Raw genomic sequence first — 17,111 nt, forward strand, 5'->3', positions numbered from 1 at the left:
CCTGCTAATGCTTTGGCCAAGAGAGGGCTTTGGATTGGACTTGGCTTAATGTATTTGACAAACAAAATATAACACAGTACCACTTATCCACATGTTGGGACTACTTACCTTTCATGCCACAGTAGGCTGCACAAAGACCTGTCCCTGTTGATGAACTGGCTGTGTGTCCAGCTTGTGTTGGGTTTTAATAAAACACCTTAATCAAGCATAGAGGCTTTAAGACAAGCTTACGGTAATTTCCTTAAACACCTTAGGGTGTAGGTCTATATGAAACTTGGAGCTTTTATGTGTCTTAATAAAGTTACACAAGCAATGGTGTCACCCATTTATACTCACCACACACAATCTCATGAGCTGTAAATGAAATAATGGGATTAGGAGTGAATAGGTTTCTCCAGTCTAACTAGGAGAGAGAATGCTCCTACACACCTGGAAAAAACATTAAGGCCTGTCCTGTTTTAGAGCAACAGAAAACATATTTTAACAGGCCTGTTATTTAGCAAATAGTACCATCCAATAATAGACCAATACCAATACCAATAATAGAACTGAAATCTGCTCAAAAAATAAATACATGCAATCAGGTGAAACATGGAGCTTAATTTGGGCATTAAGTATTTCAACCAACTCGGCGGGTTTGTAAATACAGTCATGATTAATGAGCCCTGAAGGGTCTAACGTCATGTGTCCGTCCCTCCGCAGGCAGCGTGCGCTAACACGTGACCTCACGGGCTAAGGACGCGAGCACGTGAAGTACCATGCTGGACGGAGGTGGAGGGAAGAAACCAACTGGCGGGGGGTGAACCTGTAAACAAAGCGGCCTGAAACTGTCGCAAAAGATGAATGACTTTCAACGTCACTGAACTCAGCATTTACCAGACTACACTGAAATATTTAAATGACCCTTTATTTCAGCTCTAAATTGACATGCAGCTCTGTATGACTCGAATATTATGATTTAGCATGGACGAAGTAAAAATAATAAATGTCGGCAGGTAACAAAAAAAAGGAAAGTAGAATTTATGAAGAGAAGAACGATACTCACTGGCACTCATAGTAAAAGCCCCGTTTTTCCTTTTTTTTTTTCAAATGTGTATTATGGTACCCCGTGTTCTTTGGCAGTGGTATATCTCAACTCAGAGTCCCCGGGAGGCGTCAAGCGACCACATGGAACATGAAACAGGGGTTAAAAAAATAAAAGTATCAATAATAAAAGTAGACGCTTGAATGATATGGTTAAATAAAGGTGTTGACGAGATAGAAACGCCGTATTCAGAATATGAATATCAAAATTTTGTGGAGTTAATAAAATGATGTGGGTTAGTCGGATGCAGGACTAATCAGTTGTTAATTTAAAATACAGGAAATCACAAGTTCATTCGCATATGCATATGCAAATGCCTATTTTAAAAATACAATTTACAGCTGCACAATTTTCTTCTCACACTCCGTTTATGATAGAACAGCACAAATAACCGAATGCTGCCTTTCTCCAATTTGTCAACATTGAGGGCGCAGCCATCTTGTTTCAAATAAACTTTATTGATTAAAATCATCACTGGCTATGAACAATAACCAACAGAGGGTTCACTTTACTTTGTTCAGTGTGAGCATAAAAGTTCAGACGCAGAAGGGTCGATTCAAACGTGTAGTGTTAGTTAACACAATGTGCAAGGTCGAAAATCGCAGTAAATGTTCCAGTTTAACACACCATATTCGACATTACTGGTTTTATTTTGATAGACTTAACCGGAAAAGCTCCTACATATTGTCGCCATCTTCACTAATCGTTTCCTCCATTTACCCTCCTCCCCTCTGTAACCCACATTACTGAGCCACTTTCTTTCCTGTTTTCTCCATTCAAATACAGGGGGGTGATGAATCGCCCGGGCTCTGCTGCTGTTGGCAAGATGGGGACGTTTTTCTACTTAACTTTTGAATCGTGAAGGATTGTCGCGGACGTATGGATACAGTTGGTTGTGACAACTGGCGGAGACGCACGAGGAGCGCGCGAGCCTGCTTCAAACAACAAGCCGGAGCACGAGCTGACGAGTCCAACGTGCTGCGGTGTCGGAGCGTGGGAAACACGGAAGAAGACGATGACATGAAGGGAGACACCGGCCTCTTCAAGCGGGACAACCTGGAGCTGAGGGTCATGGCGCCCCGCTACAACCTGCTGCGGGAGGTGGGAAGGGGCACGTACGGCGTGGTGTACGAAGCGGTGGCCCGGAGGTCCGGCGCTAAAGTTGCCGTGAAGAAACTGCGATGCGACGCGCCGGAAAATGTGGAGCTCGCCCTGCAGGAGTTCTGGGCGCTGGCAAGTCTGGAGAAACGACATCAAAATGTGGTACAGCTGGAAGAGTGCGTGCTGCAGAGGAATGGTATGGCCCAGAAAATGAGTCATGGGAACAAACGGTCCAAACAGTACCTCCGTCTGGTTGAGACTTCGCTGAAAGGTGAGACTCTTGAACGCTAGCTGCCCGACATGAGCCGCTAGAGCTGAGTCACTTCAGCAGATTTAAGATCAGAGTGAAGCGAGTGCTGCTTTTTGGTTTGGCTTCATGCCAAACTGAAGCACAATCACTGAAGCAGCAAGATTTTTGAATGTAGTTTTTCCTTCTTGGCTAAAGCAGGAGGTAGTTCCACACACTGGGGCACTGGTTTACTGTGTATGGTCATGCTGGGGCCTTTTTTTTTTTTTTTTTTTTTATCACGCAACTGATCATTAGCTTCAGTTCACGTTAACAGTTTCCTTTTACAGTAACTCACACCAGTCCTTTGATTGAGCCCCAGAAGAGGGTTTTAGACCCTGAGGTTTTACCATTTGTGTTGTCATTGTTGCGTTGCCCTGTCACCTAGCTAGGTTTCACCGGCGTGTGATAAACATGTTTGCATGTGAGGTTTAGTTTGAAGGGCTGGTTTTGTTTTAAGAGATTTCCTTTCTAGTAGATTTGTTGTTGTCGCCATGACACACTCTCGTTGGGGGATGGGTAGATTTAGTGAGGGAGCCTCCGAGGCTCAGTCACTAAAATGGAGTCTGCTGGGTTGGCTGTATTCTGTATAGAGGTGTTTTGCACATTCCTTTGACAACCTTGGCGCTTATGCCACAACCGTCACGTCAACATTGAGCCTTATTCTTCTGATTTATTGGTGCTTATCTGGTGATGGCTTTGTAGTCTTAATGATGAGTCACAATATGGCAATATTGTTAAAGACAGAATGATTTACCTTAAGTATCACTCCAAAGCACCAGTGAGTGTCCGGCTGTGTGCACTTACACCTCATCCATGGTAGTGGACCTGGATCTGTTCAAGTCTACAATGAAATTATATTATTATAGGCTATTATATGAACTATGCCTTTCAATCAATGCATGGAATGGTTTTAGCAACATAACCAGACACTCTATGAAAACTACATGCTTTTTGTCTAATGACTGTCAATTTGGCACATCATTTTTGATGAAAATCTTGCTTAAAACAAAAAAATACACAGCAAAGCATGTTGGTGATAATGTGAATAGGTTCCACTAAATCACAGCCTGTTTAAATCCAGAATACAGAAAGACAGTATAGGTTCATCGACTGGCCTAGAATCACCCAGATAGTTCAAGGTAAATGGTAAATAAATTCACTGGGCTGTTGGGAAATGGTAATCATCTCTACTCAGTATTGAACGGTAACACTTATTCACATACAGTTGCACGAAATGGCCACAAAAGTAGCCTAACTCTTATAAAACCTTATCCATAGCTAGTGACCTGATGTGTTTTCTCAGTGACATGTCCAGATCATTGACTTTATTTAGATATATTTTGGATTAAGTGAAATATGTCAATTTTTTTGTACATGCGACTATTCAGATTTGTGTGCAAATTGATTTGTATCAATGTGTGTGCGCTTGTTGCAGGTGAGAGAGTGCCCGGTCCTCCAGAGGAGCCCTGTTACCTCTGGTTCATCATGGAGTTCTGTGAAGGCGGAGACCTCAACCAGTTCATCCTGTCCCGGAGGCCCGACGAGCAAACCAATAACAGCTTTATGCTCCAGCTGACCAGCGCCGTCGCTTTCCTGCATGAAAACAACATCGTCCACAGAGACCTCAAACCTGACAACATCCTCATCTCAGAGAAGTCGGGGACTCCGATTCTCAAGGTGGCCGACTTTGGTCTGAGTAAAGTTTGTGCTGGTCTAGGAAATGCCAGCGAGGGCAAAGAAGGCGAAGACAAGAACAGAAACGTGAACGTCAATAAGTTCTGGTTGTCATCGGCATGCGGCTCAGACTTCTACATGGCTCCCGAGGTGTGGGAAGGCCACTATACAGCCAAGGCTGACATATTTGCCCTAGGCATCATCATCTGGGCCATGTTGGAGAGAATTACTTTCATAGATGCGGAGTCTAAGCGGGAGCTGCTTGGTACATATGTGAGACAAGGAGCAGACATTGTGCCAGTGGGTGAGGCACTGCTAGAGAATCCAAAGATGGTACTGAACATCCCACAGAAACGCAGGTCATGCATGTCAGATGGAGTGAGGAAGCTGCTGCAGGACATGCTCGCCGTGAACCCTCAGGACCGGCCCAATGCTTTCGAGTTGCAGGCCAGAATGGACCAGGTTATGTATGCTGCATGACCCCCAACCAGATTGTTTTACAGGTATTTATGCTTTTCTCTTCCTGTGAACACCCCATGACTTCTTTGACCTGGTCAGTGTGCTGTCTGTGCTGCTATCAGTGTTGTTTTTTTAATGATGACTATAGAGCACTATTTACAGTGCAGATGAAGACCTGAACCAAAGCATACATGGTCCATTTTAACACGACATGCAGAAGTACTCCTTGGATGGTCACGACTTTGAGATGTTGAAATTTGGGGCTCTGTGTCTGACAATTTCTGAAACTGTGACAGCTATTTCTGTCACTTTTCCCTGAAACACTGACACTGCTTCAGCCTATCATATACAGATATTTGTGGTGTGTTGAAGACTTATGGAAATTCAGGCAACGTACACAAACTATTTTAAATTAAGAAAACTTGTCCCAGAGTATGTGACTTGTAATTTGCTGTTTCCTAATAGCCTAACCTCGTCTGCGAAGACGTGAGATGTCTAGCTAAGACATACAGTGACTGTGCCATTAGCTGGAAAAAAAGGGTGAAGTCACCAATTAATATCCTCACTGTTCTGATATCAGAAAGACAACTGCATTCAGAAACTGTACATGTCTTCTAGGGGATTGTATTTTATTCTGCCTGTGCTATAAGTCTGCCGTTGTATGTTATTCTCAGGGTCTAATGAGATTAATAGTAGTATAAGTAACCGCTGTGAGGAGTTTAAACTGTCCACGTTCATTTCAGTCTTTGTCCTCGGGTCTGTTCAGGCCTGTACTTTGATGGCTGTCAGTCAGTGTGAGGTGTCGTGACACGTCCTGTGAAGTTTACTTGTTGTGTGCAGGTAAATGGTTAAGAGCGAGGGTGAGGTTGCTGTGTCTCGCCCAGGGCACATATTTAGTGACTGTGGTGACTACCCTCTGTGTATATGCTCCTGTCAGTCATCTTGTCTGGATAAGCAAGTTGGTGTGTGTGTACATTATGCTGGAGCTAACCAGGACACCTCTTATGCAACTAATGCCCCAGCCTCCCCCTGGCCCTAGGGCCACAGATCCATCAGCACATGTGTTTTTAAAGAGGCTGTACATGAACTTGTTCCTGTGTTGTTTTGTACACTGATAGTTCATGTTATTACATATGATGGCGAGCTGCTTGTTCCTTAACTGAGCTACTAGAGTCCCTTTCCTTTGTGTGAAAGATAATGTATCACAACGTTTGCCTTTGTTAGTGCTTACGTCATGTGCCTTGCTCTGGTTGGGGGTTGGGCAGGAGAGCATATTATGTGAGCAGGGCGAGGATAGGAGGAGCTGCAAACATCCCAGCTGACCTTCCCTCTCCTGCTCTACTTCTTTCTGCTTGTCAGTCTGCTGAACCCCACCCCGAGCCCCCCACCTCCCATTCATCCCGTCCTCCATCCCCCACCCGGATTCCTTGTGTGTTCTCCAAACACTGAAGTCGATGTTTGTCTTGTATGTGTTTTAATGACTTCAGTGAGCTTAAAGCGGCAGGTATATTCACATAGGACACATTTGAAGAGACTTAATGATGAAATTTTAGTAGTTTGTTAGCTAATCATAACTGGTAACAGGTGCCTCTACTGTGTTTCCAAACTTAACTGATGTAAACAAGTCTTGAATATCATCTGAAAATGTAGCATTAGAGAATCTCTTATTGAGCCTTTTACCTCTTCATACTCTTTCTACACTGCAAAAAGCAATGTATAAGACATTCACTTACCATTAGCAGCCTTTAGCCAACTGTTATTTCAATAAATGGCAGCATGTTAATAAATCGTAGTTTAGTAACAGTAATTTTATGACAAATGTTCTGAATTCTGACAAAGGTTGTTTGTCAGAGCAAAAACACACCACTTAGTAAGCACTTAGCTGGTAGACTGTGTGCTCTGTGTGTTCTTGCAGACCAACAAGATGGTGTAGTGTTTCTGCCCTTTCAGCCAACAAATGATTACGGATAGTTATTTGTAACTTCAGTTACTAACAAATGTCAAAAGGTAAAGTAAGAAGATTTGATTATGGATTCCAAAGGATCAAGCAGATTTAAATCACATTCCATAAAATGCTCTCTGAACCAAACCCTCTGTTTCTGGACAAGGACAAACATTTTGAATGCAGGTGTGAATAGACTCAGCACATTGAAACTGGAATGCTACCCAGTGGGTCAGCAGACGTCTGGAGGTGGTCTGGCTCCCATTGTAATCAGATCTCAGTTAGGTGGAAATGCAGTCTGTATGACAACATTCTTAATTAAAGAATCCTCCTACCGTGTTATCAGGTCACATCTGCTAATTAACACTGCTGTCTCAAGCTGACCAGCCATAGGCCGCAGGCAGGCCCTGACCTTGAAAAGGAAAAATAAGTAGAGCCCATACAGCAGCATTATTTTTCTTCACCTGGGACACACCGTGTTTATGTACAAGTCTTCCAGCTCCGTCTGGTTAATTTGCTCATTTGTATTTTGAGATCTAATCTTATCTCTCAGATTGATAACAAGAGCTCCCTTTCCACCAACATTTCCAGGAACTTTTATTACCAGGAACGTATTTACCTATTTTCCTGGTAATCTGTGTGGTTTGCGTTTCCACCGCTCCTCAAAGTTCCGGAACATTTATTCAAATCAGGCTGATGTCATATGGGGGAGTGCCAGAATATGCTGGTCTGTGGCCCAGTATGGCGTCGAGCTGGTCAGACCACTTGTTAGTACGGCGGTCGGACCCACTGGGACTGTTGTGGTCCTTCAGCTTCTTATAATCTTGCGTAAGTTTCTTCAACGTTTCACAAATTTGTTTCGCCGTGTGCCCTACATTTAGCTCCGCCAGCTTGTCGGCCATTCTTCCATAGACTCGGTCGTTTCGAGTCGCCATGGTTTTTCAAAATCCCGGGTAAATGAGAAAAGTTCCTGCGGTGGAAAGGGGGCTAATGTCATTGGCAGTTGGCCCCGTGGCTTTGTTTTAGTCACTGTTTTGGATTGTTAACCAGTTATAGAAAGAAAAGGTACACCATTGTATCAGTATTGAGGCCAATCTGGGCATATTTTAACTTATCAATATCAACTATAATAAAGCACATTAAAAACCAATCCCTTCTTTACTGGACTCTGTGTTTTGTCCACCTCAGCTTGTTAGTGTTGCAGCTCCTTAATGACAGCCGGGCATTGGAGCATTTGAATGTATCTGCGCACGGCTGTGAGTGACTGAGTTCTCATTAGCAAAGAACAGTACAAGACAATCAGCTTGCAGGTCCTTGTTGTCAGCCAACTCTGACTGATGCGAACTAACGAACTTGATAACAGGCCCACAACGAACTTGATAACAGGCCCACATTTAACGTTGCTGCTGACCACTGGGACATTGTTTCTGGAAAGACCCATGTTGTTGTGCTTTTGTGCACCACAGACTAAATTCAACTCACCTCCATTTTATTGTGGTGGTGACGGAAGTCTGAACAATACACATATTTAAACTTCAGCATATAAATTGGGTGCATTTGTAGGTAGATAAGTGGGGAAAATGTGTTTAAAATGTATCTTCTAAATTGTGGATAATCTTTCAGTAAAGTGTGAAAGCTATTGGGTAGAGGTAGTCCCCAGGACTTTCTGAAAGCCTGAATGAGTACTGGACTTGTAAATGGAACAGGTAGCCCAGAGCATATTGGTATGTTAAGTATTCTGGAACCAGCATCAGTTCTGTGTTCTGTTGCATTCATGTGGCGAGGCAGGGCCAATCCAGGCCATAATCTGTCAACCAAATTCCCATGCCATTAAAACCCGTTGTCTCCATGGGCTGCAGGATGAAGCTCTGAATCCCTGCCTGAACCTCTTTACATCACGTTATGTAAGAGAGCACATTGGCACAAACTGCATCAGTGACTGACAAGCCAAGCGGCTGCACATCTCAAAACACACCAGTCCCCTCACATGGTCCTGCAGGACAGATTTAACAAAGGACTGTTTGTGCAGCAGGATTCACTGGAGGCTCCAGCGCCTCACTGCTGCACAATAGCTGATGGTAATCCTCAACACAGCAGTTCACAGATATTAGCTGTGCTCATGTGAAGTGGAGTGCAGGACCTCCCAGGCTATTTGCAAGTGTTTGTGGCCCTGGACTCAGCTGCCCTGTCAGAGTGATTGACAGCATGCCTGTGACCCCCTGTCTGTCCCACCACACTTCAGGCTTCAGTTACACCATGTTGAATAAATTTAGCTTTACTCGCCGTTGCTACAGCTCACAGTATCCATATTCACTCAGTTACCAGACAGCCACAATTCAGACGTGTTTTTTTAAATTTTATTTTTGAATATATAACAAGATCATTCTATCTGTGCCTCTGTTTTGAATCGCTGTCTTTCTGCATGCAGTCAGTCAGTCAGTCAGCATGCGTGCCCAGCAGATAGGACGCTCTGCAGTGGGTATTGCTGTAAAAGAGTCAGACTGTTTACTGCAGCAGTGTGGTAACGCTGCACTGACTCAGCACATCTCTTTGTTTATAGGCTGCAGCAAATTTCGCGTCCTCACTGCTGCACTGTAAGATTCAGTGTTAAATGAAGTGTCAAAGCAGGTTGATGGAAAGTTCATAATGTTTCTCCAGCTGTCTCTATGGCACACACACACACACACATTTTGCAGGCTGCGTAAAGCTGCTGACTGTTGGGTGAAATCCTCCAGGGGGCTTCAGTGTCTCCTCAAGAAAAACACAGTTTGTTTGTAGGAGAGCTATTGACAGATGTTCTGCAAGCTAATAAAGATCTATCGGGGGAGCAGCACTATTTGAGCTTCGGATAGCAAGTAAATGAGTGACGAAAGTGTAAAACACCATTCCAGCTAATACAAGCTCCATTGCTCCTCCTTTCTTTGAGCCTGACTAGAAGTGAGGCTAAAATCGATAAGTTTGCCCCGAGAGTGATGGAAAAGGCCGTAGGGTTACTAAACTTAAAATGTTTTATCACCTGGGTAACATGAATATGCTCGGGTACATCTCGTGGTAATTTGTACGCCAGATTATGAAATATCTTGTGTGCAAAACAGCCATTTTCATTATGATAATTAATGGATTATCAAATAGTTGCAGAATGCCGCATCAGAAACGGAGCATCTAATTATTTCAGCTGTAAAGTTATTAATACATTTCATGACACTGAATCTTTTTTTGAACACTTTAAATGACTATTATTGTTCTTGTATTTCACTACAGACTCGTGTTTCTGCCTGGAGCTGCTACATCAGTGAGAGTCTCCCTGTTTTAATCTGAAGACTGTGAAGATAAAGGAGAAGCAAAGGAAACAGTTTGGATGCAGAAATGGGATTTTTGTTTTCTTTGAAGTAGTTTACAGTGAAGTCATCTGCCAACGTGATGTTTGTCTTGCCCTGAATATTTTAATAAAGCAAGAAACATTACATCTGCTGCTCATTGGGAAGTTTGATTAAACTGCCGTAGACATGCCTCCATCAAAGAAATCCCCATCAGAAAACATGACATAGACATGACACCAAGGACAGTGCAGCGATTGACTCTGAATTTAGGTTGCAGCGTGTGTTCACATCTGTTTCGCACTAATATTTGATGAAATATTTAATCTTTATTTTTTTTTTATTTCAATGTGACATCAGATCCACACTGCTACTGAAAAGCTCTCTCTTCATGTGGTGAAGTTTCTGTTATTTTGTCTAAAACTTGAGTGAAGTCTGCTGTTATGGCAGATGTTAGTTTGCTGACATTTAGGATTGTATGCCACATGCTTACCTCTCTCGTGTCGGTGGATTTCCTGTTATTACAGTACTGTAGTAAACATCATCACCACGTGTTGCCCCAGTGAGATTAGACAGCTTAACGTGGTGACAGAAAACAATGTCACCACCCTTTCTTCTGTTGGCGGGTGAACTTTCTCCGGAGGTCTGTTGGTTTACACCGAGGTATGCTGGAAGAATCATGGTTAGTTATGAGGAGTGGGTCATATGTGTAAAATCCAATGTCATTATGTGTGTAATTTTATATTGCGATGTCGATCACGATACAGTCATTTTTCTGAAATTCAGTTCAGACTGTTTCGGCTAATTTAATTAATTAAATGCAAAAATCCTGTAAATTCAGTACAGTCGTAAGTCATGCTCATAGGGTCACGGCACCTCAATGTCCTGATGTGTCCGGAGTTTCTAAATGAATGGTACCTTATTATAAACAATAGAGCAGGATTGTAATGGCTGACAAAGTTCTGTAGTTTCACAGTAAAAAAATCGTCGTACCCATCAGTTGCCTGTCAGCGTGGCTGCAGTCCTAATATTCCTGTCCTGTTGCAATCATGTTTTCATCTGTGTGTCAGCCTGCAGGCAGTGCTGCTCTCCGGTCCAAAGGGATCGAACTCAGACACACCAAAAAAACAATCAATCCGAACCTGGCCTTTCCACACAGTGCCACAGTACTTGGCTTCCACCGCCTTTTAACTGCTACAACCATTTTGTGTGATACCCTTTGGCATCATGAACATCTTCACTCTGCCACCTTTATAAGGTTCACAGCGGTGTTGCGAACAGCCCCTTCATTTAGTGCTCATGGACGTTGTTGGATGGCTTTTTTTTTTTTTTGTCTGCCATGAATGCAAATACTCTGAAAATAAAGCCCACGTCAGCAGAATTAAAGTTTTTGTTTTGTTTTCATAGTCATTTGTTTTTCTGCACCCTTTGGTCACAGAGTTGGTGTTTGGCTTCTCAACACTCTTTACAAACAGAAATGTCACTAATGCATTTCATAAAGCTAAACTGTGTCGAAAAGAAATCTCCCAAACTCCTTTTCAATGAGTGTATGTAAACGTTATTTTACATCACTTCTTTGCCTCTGAGAAGAAGCGAGCGTGGCGATGAGGTTATTTGGCAGCCTGTCATTTAAATCTCACTTTAAATGGACACTACCTTTTTTCATTTCACTGTAATCTAATTCTCTGTACCCATGGTGCCTTGAAATTGCTCATCAGGTAAAATTTGGCTCAAGATCAGCTGCTATATTTTCCCTTGATTTGGCACTCCAAATACTTATGCAGGGTATGTGGTCTCGGCGATGTAGTTTTCTTTTGTGTTTAGAGTGTACTTAGGGATAAAAATGATAAATGTTGCTCCCCCCAAGACAAATATGGTTTTCGAGATTTCTCATGTTAATTTGGAAAATGACATGAATCAGCAGTATTTTTGCATTTTACCGTGGACCATTTATTTGTTGAGTAAAAACAAGTTTTAAAGGGAAGTGAAGACTTGATGTTGCAACAAGTACCATCCATGGTAAAGGAACACAGCCGCAGTTATTTCATAATGTTTTAGGTGTATTTTAGCTTTTGAACTGTGATGAACAGGGTTTGTTTCCGGTTGAGAAATAATCACTCAATGTAAGTGTTGCTAAAATCAGTCGCAGACCTTTAAGAGGTGTAAATGCTCCTGTGACCAAAAGTGGAATGTGAACAATAACGAGTTCAGGAACATCTTAGCACATTTGTACATTTAGCCACAGCTGCATATGTGAACTCTCAAACCAAAGGTCAGAGGACTGCAGAAGCTGAATGAACCATTTCCCTGAAGTCTGTCATGTTTATCTAAACTGGGACCCTGAATAATTTAAAAGAACCCTGTTTCTTTTTAACTGCACTACCTCGTGTTTCTGCACATTTTCTCCTTCTTTTTTACTGAGCCATTGCTTCATGTTGCTGACAAAGACATTCCTCAGTTGGCAGATTTCAAAGCAACAGCTTTTTATTTCATGTCATTACAGTGTTTGTTGGGTGAGTGCAGTTTTCCTTGGATTGTAAATGCATCACATGGGTTTCAGCGACTTCTGTCATCTGTCTGACTCTTTCTGTCTCTTTTTGCTGATGCATTGGGAGAAATGGGTTTACATTGATACAAATGTTTACACACCTTTAGCTCAATATAAGCCACAGTGTACTTTGGTTAATTTCTTGAACTTCTGTGAATATCGTACCTCAGTTCCCCACCTTTGTTTCACTAATGTATGTATGAATATTAGATCATGTGGGGTTGAAATGATAATCTTGAACTGGGGGTGAAGTAATGGTTGAGCCAAGTTCGAGATGATCAGCTCACACACAGTATTTTATGCTTAAGAGTTATTCTGATTTCTGATGAGTTGCATTTATTTTACTTTGATTTAGTGGAATGTATTTAAAATGTGAAGAGATATAAGTGAACCCTCAAAGTAGTCCCCTCCATGTTTGTTTAGCCTCTGGATGGTTCCTTTGGTGTTGAGATAATGTACATGTAAATGTGTGCAGGGGCATCGTGTTGGACTAAACTGTAATGACTAATAGGTTTTACATGCAACACTCTTCTATGCAACTCTGCCTCCCTGGGTACACCGTGGAACGATCCAGGCCCGGCTGATTCTGTGTTTGTCCTCTGCTTCTCATCCTGACAGGAACTGTGCTGTAATACTGGATCTTGAGTTTGGATGACTTGACCCTCTATTCCAACAGAATTTACAGTCCTCGGTTGTACATGTTACTAAAGCTGTTTGCTTAAATGAAAACATGTTTTTTTTTTTATTGCTGACTTTGTACATATCAGGGCTCTGTTTCAATAAAGGTTGGAAATACCTCTCATCTGTGTGAATTTTTAACCTTTGCCTGCCAATGACTAAAGCTAACAAGTGCTGAGGAAAGCATAAGCGTGTCGTTTCCATGACTTTCGCTGGGTGTGTGTTGCCCACATGAGGGTAAAAGACAACTGACAAAATTAATGATTCTTCACACTTGGCATGTTTACTGATTCTTGCTCGTTACAACTTTACATACTGCACCCTTGCTGCTTAAGGCAAGTAGCTGAAATGTGTCGTAATCAAGGTGTAGACCTTTACATATAGTTAAAATGTATTAAAATACATTGACAAAAGTATTTCAAAGATAAGACTCACTATATAGGCTCGTAAACATAGCAGTCTGTCATCATCCATCCCATATGATATAAGCACAATCTGCTTCCAGTCCATTGGTTTCTACCTTGTGTAGTTGGTGGCAGAAAAAGGTGCTGTAATTCATAAACTGTAGTTTTTATCAAACCCTACACAAACAGGAGGGGATAGTTGCATCTGTTGGGGACTATTTTGATCCACCTTTGGTGCTTTGGCAGAAGGACGGTGTACGTGGGACTGTGTAAAAATAAACTACAGTGTGTGTGTTCACGGTAGTGAAGGACCGTGTCACCCAGTGCAATCATGTGGCTCTGAAATGCACCTGGGAGGTCCTGTGTTTTTCCCATATGTTAGGCCACATGGGCACTATTTGTAGAATACGACCAAACCGACATATGGAAGAGGCCAAGATGATTCTCTGTGTCCTCTGTCCTGCATCATAGCTGATGGACAACTTCAAATGTTGGTGGCAGCTACTGAGATATCTTAAGACTGCGATAAAACATCAACAGATCCTTCAAAAACAGACACACAAAGTCACAGTCGCTGTCAAAGCAGAGCCGCATGTACAGAAGTGACTGTAGGAGACGTTTTCCTTTACGCTGCAACATTAAACAGCTCTTGGAAAGAATCATTTCTGCTAGTTCCCTAATACAGTTTGGGTTCTGGGAGTATAACGATAACAGGAGTAATAGGATGGGAGACTTTCATGAATGTCCTTAGGTTGACAAAGGTAAAGCCAGCATTATTAGCTACTGCTGAGTGTTGAAGGGTGGCTTTGTGTCCTAATCCAGTTTTAATAGGCCGAGTTGTTTCTGTTGACATTGCACCAACATGCTACCTATGAATTTATACATTTTCTAAATCATATAGCCACAAACTAATCGACACACAGGCACAAGTACAACTCCAGCAACGGATACTATAATGAAGGTTCTCTCCATTGGCATGGGTTGAACAACTCCATTGTAGTTACAGCCACATGCCAGAATGACTGAAATAAATGGTTGAATGTTTCATTGTTGCTAGTTTGTGCAGTAGTTAAGATAATAGTGTAACATCTTTGTTCAAATGCTGTCAAGTGTAGATTTTTATTTATTTGTTGAAGTTCATGTGTTGTGTAGTTTTCTTATAGCTTTTCATGTAAGGTGGGGGTTAGATCTCCCTAAAGCCTACTGTGGTAGTCGTTGAGAAAGACGCACAGAAAACGCCAAGACTCAGGGATGATGATTAATGGTGACAATTGCCTAAATTTACGACAATAAACCCTGAACTAACAAGAAGTGGTTACACATATCCAGTAATCCAGATAAGATAAAGTTGCAGTGTGAGGTCTATTTATTTAGCCAAAGGAACTGGTATATGGATTTACAAGAGGAAGCCTGAACATCACTCTCTCTGCCTTTTGTGTCTGACCTTTCGCCTGTGCAGGCCTCTTTACACTCATTACAGCCTGAGCCACACAGAAGGTGCTGAAGGCCAGAACTTTTGAAAGAACCTTGCCAAAGCCTGTGTTCTAACACACCAAAGGTTAGCATTGAAGAGACTTTGAATCCTGCACACCCTGCCAAGTGAGAGTGATTTTACCTGCCTGCTGCCTGGGCACCGCCTGTGATGGAACATGCCCAAGAAGGCCTGTGAACTGCAGAAAGGCCCACATGAGAGCTGGTGCTGCACATCCCTCCATCCCTCCCTCCTCTGAAGCACCTGTGATGAGAGGGTTTGATGCTATAGATTGATAGGAGTACTTATGAAGTACTGAGTGTTCTTCTATGTTCACAAAAAATTATACATTTTAGCATCATTCACTGTTCTAGCTGGTATACACTAGTCCTCATTCAGTCAATGATTCTGCTGTATTCATGGTTTCATTCATGCATTTATTACTTGCTCATCGCTGTACCGTATTCATTTATTAATTGTTGCATTTATTCATTCATGTATGTGTCTGTTTATTAGATATTTCTTGTGTGTATGTATTTAGTAGTTCAATAAACCTTCAATTTTATAAAAGATTTGATGGTGCCATTTGTGTCGATCAAGTACAACCAGCTGTAAAAGTGAGACAAATAAATATATGATACGGAATATTATCGGCAGACACAGTGAAATGAAATGATTAAATGTAAAGGTATGTTTTCTTAAGCCTTTTCAATATAAATCTTAAAAACTTATTTCAAAATTAAATGATTACACTGAAACAGTCTGTGATTTTTCTGGCGGTACACTACAGACCATACAGGTCCACTTGGGTCAGAAGTACCTAATATTTAACACAGTCTTGTAGTTATAAATGATTTGTGTGCCGGAGTTTTTTCTGCAGTTATTCAGGCATCATGCTCTTGAGTGTGAGCTCTGACTGATCACTGTTTTAGAGCTGAACAGAATCTGAAGTTGACAAGCCGTGATTTGTGTAATTAACCACCAACAATAGCGCACTCATTCCCACTCAGACTCTCCCAGACTCTGAAAGGAAGCACTGTTGGAATGTCAAACATTGTCAGGCAGCCAGCATGCAAAAGCAGGATCCCTCTCTTTGTGATTCTGCAGTGCAGATATGGTGTTACTGATGCGTAGCATTATGCATGTCTCTGTAACACCACAAAGCAATGACTATACTCACTCCACCTTCAGTTTCCCTGGAAAATTGTCCCTTGGCTTTCTGCAGCCACTCAAAACAGGTCAGCTCAAATGTCACTGATCTGTTGAACCACTGAACAGAATGGAGTGCGTATTGCTGCTGTGAGGGAGAAAAGGATTATTTGCCCCGACAATATTCAAACCAAAAAAAAGTTCATATATTTAAGTTCACACACACAAGTGTGATTCATCCTGCTCTACACTGAACAGTATATTTAAGTGGATTAAATCCTCCTTCTAACCAGTCATCCATCAAGGCCTGAGTTAATCATCAAGCAGCGTAGCATTCCTTCGAGCTGGAGTGAATCTTTTTAATCTCACCAAGTAGTTTTCAACTGGCTGAAACGAGATCACACTGAATACAGCTGAAGAGGTGATCAGCAATCAATCAGCACTGATAAGGAAAGCTGTGTCCCTGTTTGACTGTGTGAGAGTAGAGACGTCAGCATTAGTGCAAGTCGTACATGACAAAAAAAAGTGATTGCAAAAAACACAAGAGAAAAAGGTATTGCATAATAGTAGTGAAAATCGATCAAATTCTTAGATATTCACTGGATTTCTGACTGAGATACTATCCTCAGTGGATAAGATGGTGATATACTACATCTTTCTAATTGTCAACAAATCCCATGAAAACACCAAAGCCAACGATGTGTTAGAACCGTCTCTCTGTTCTTTCTCAGTTCTCTAACCTGTCTGTGTCCCTCAGCTTCACACCCATTGGTTCTACTAATATATAGTTTCCTAGTCATTTCCTAAAACAGGTGCTCACTGGAATGCAACATATCAGGCTTTGATATGCACACCATACTTGTTAGGAGGATACATTCACTTTTGGCTTTGTCTTTTCATGGGATTTGCTGACAAAAAGTGAAATACAGAACACCAGACTCTTTTAATCATTTGATTAAAAGGTCATGTACTGACTATTTTAGATTTTAGCCTCC

General features: G+C 41.9%; 1 protein-coding gene across 1 annotated transcript; it reads left to right on the forward strand.

Annotated features, from left to right (window-relative positions):
- The first annotated feature begins 1,863 nt into the window (after window positions 1-1,863).
- On the forward strand, window positions 1,864-10,134 carry LOC139215328 (serine/threonine-protein kinase 35-like). The gene is made up of 3 exons (XM_070846262.1): window positions 1,864-2,456; window positions 3,910-4,651; window positions 9,811-10,134. Exons 1-2 carry the CDS (start codon window positions 1,964-1,966, stop codon window positions 4,626-4,628), a joined length of 1,212 nt encoding a protein of 403 aa, XP_070702363.1. The 5' UTR covers window positions 1,864-1,963; the 3' UTR covers window positions 4,629-4,651; window positions 9,811-10,134.
- Window positions 10,135-17,111: the final 6,977 nt, after the last annotated feature.

This window comes from Pempheris klunzingeri, chromosome 2 (genome assembly GCF_042242105.1).
Source record: "Pempheris klunzingeri isolate RE-2024b chromosome 2, fPemKlu1.hap1, whole genome shotgun sequence".
NCBI lineage: Eukaryota > Metazoa > Chordata > Actinopteri > Acropomatiformes > Pempheridae > Pempheris > Pempheris klunzingeri.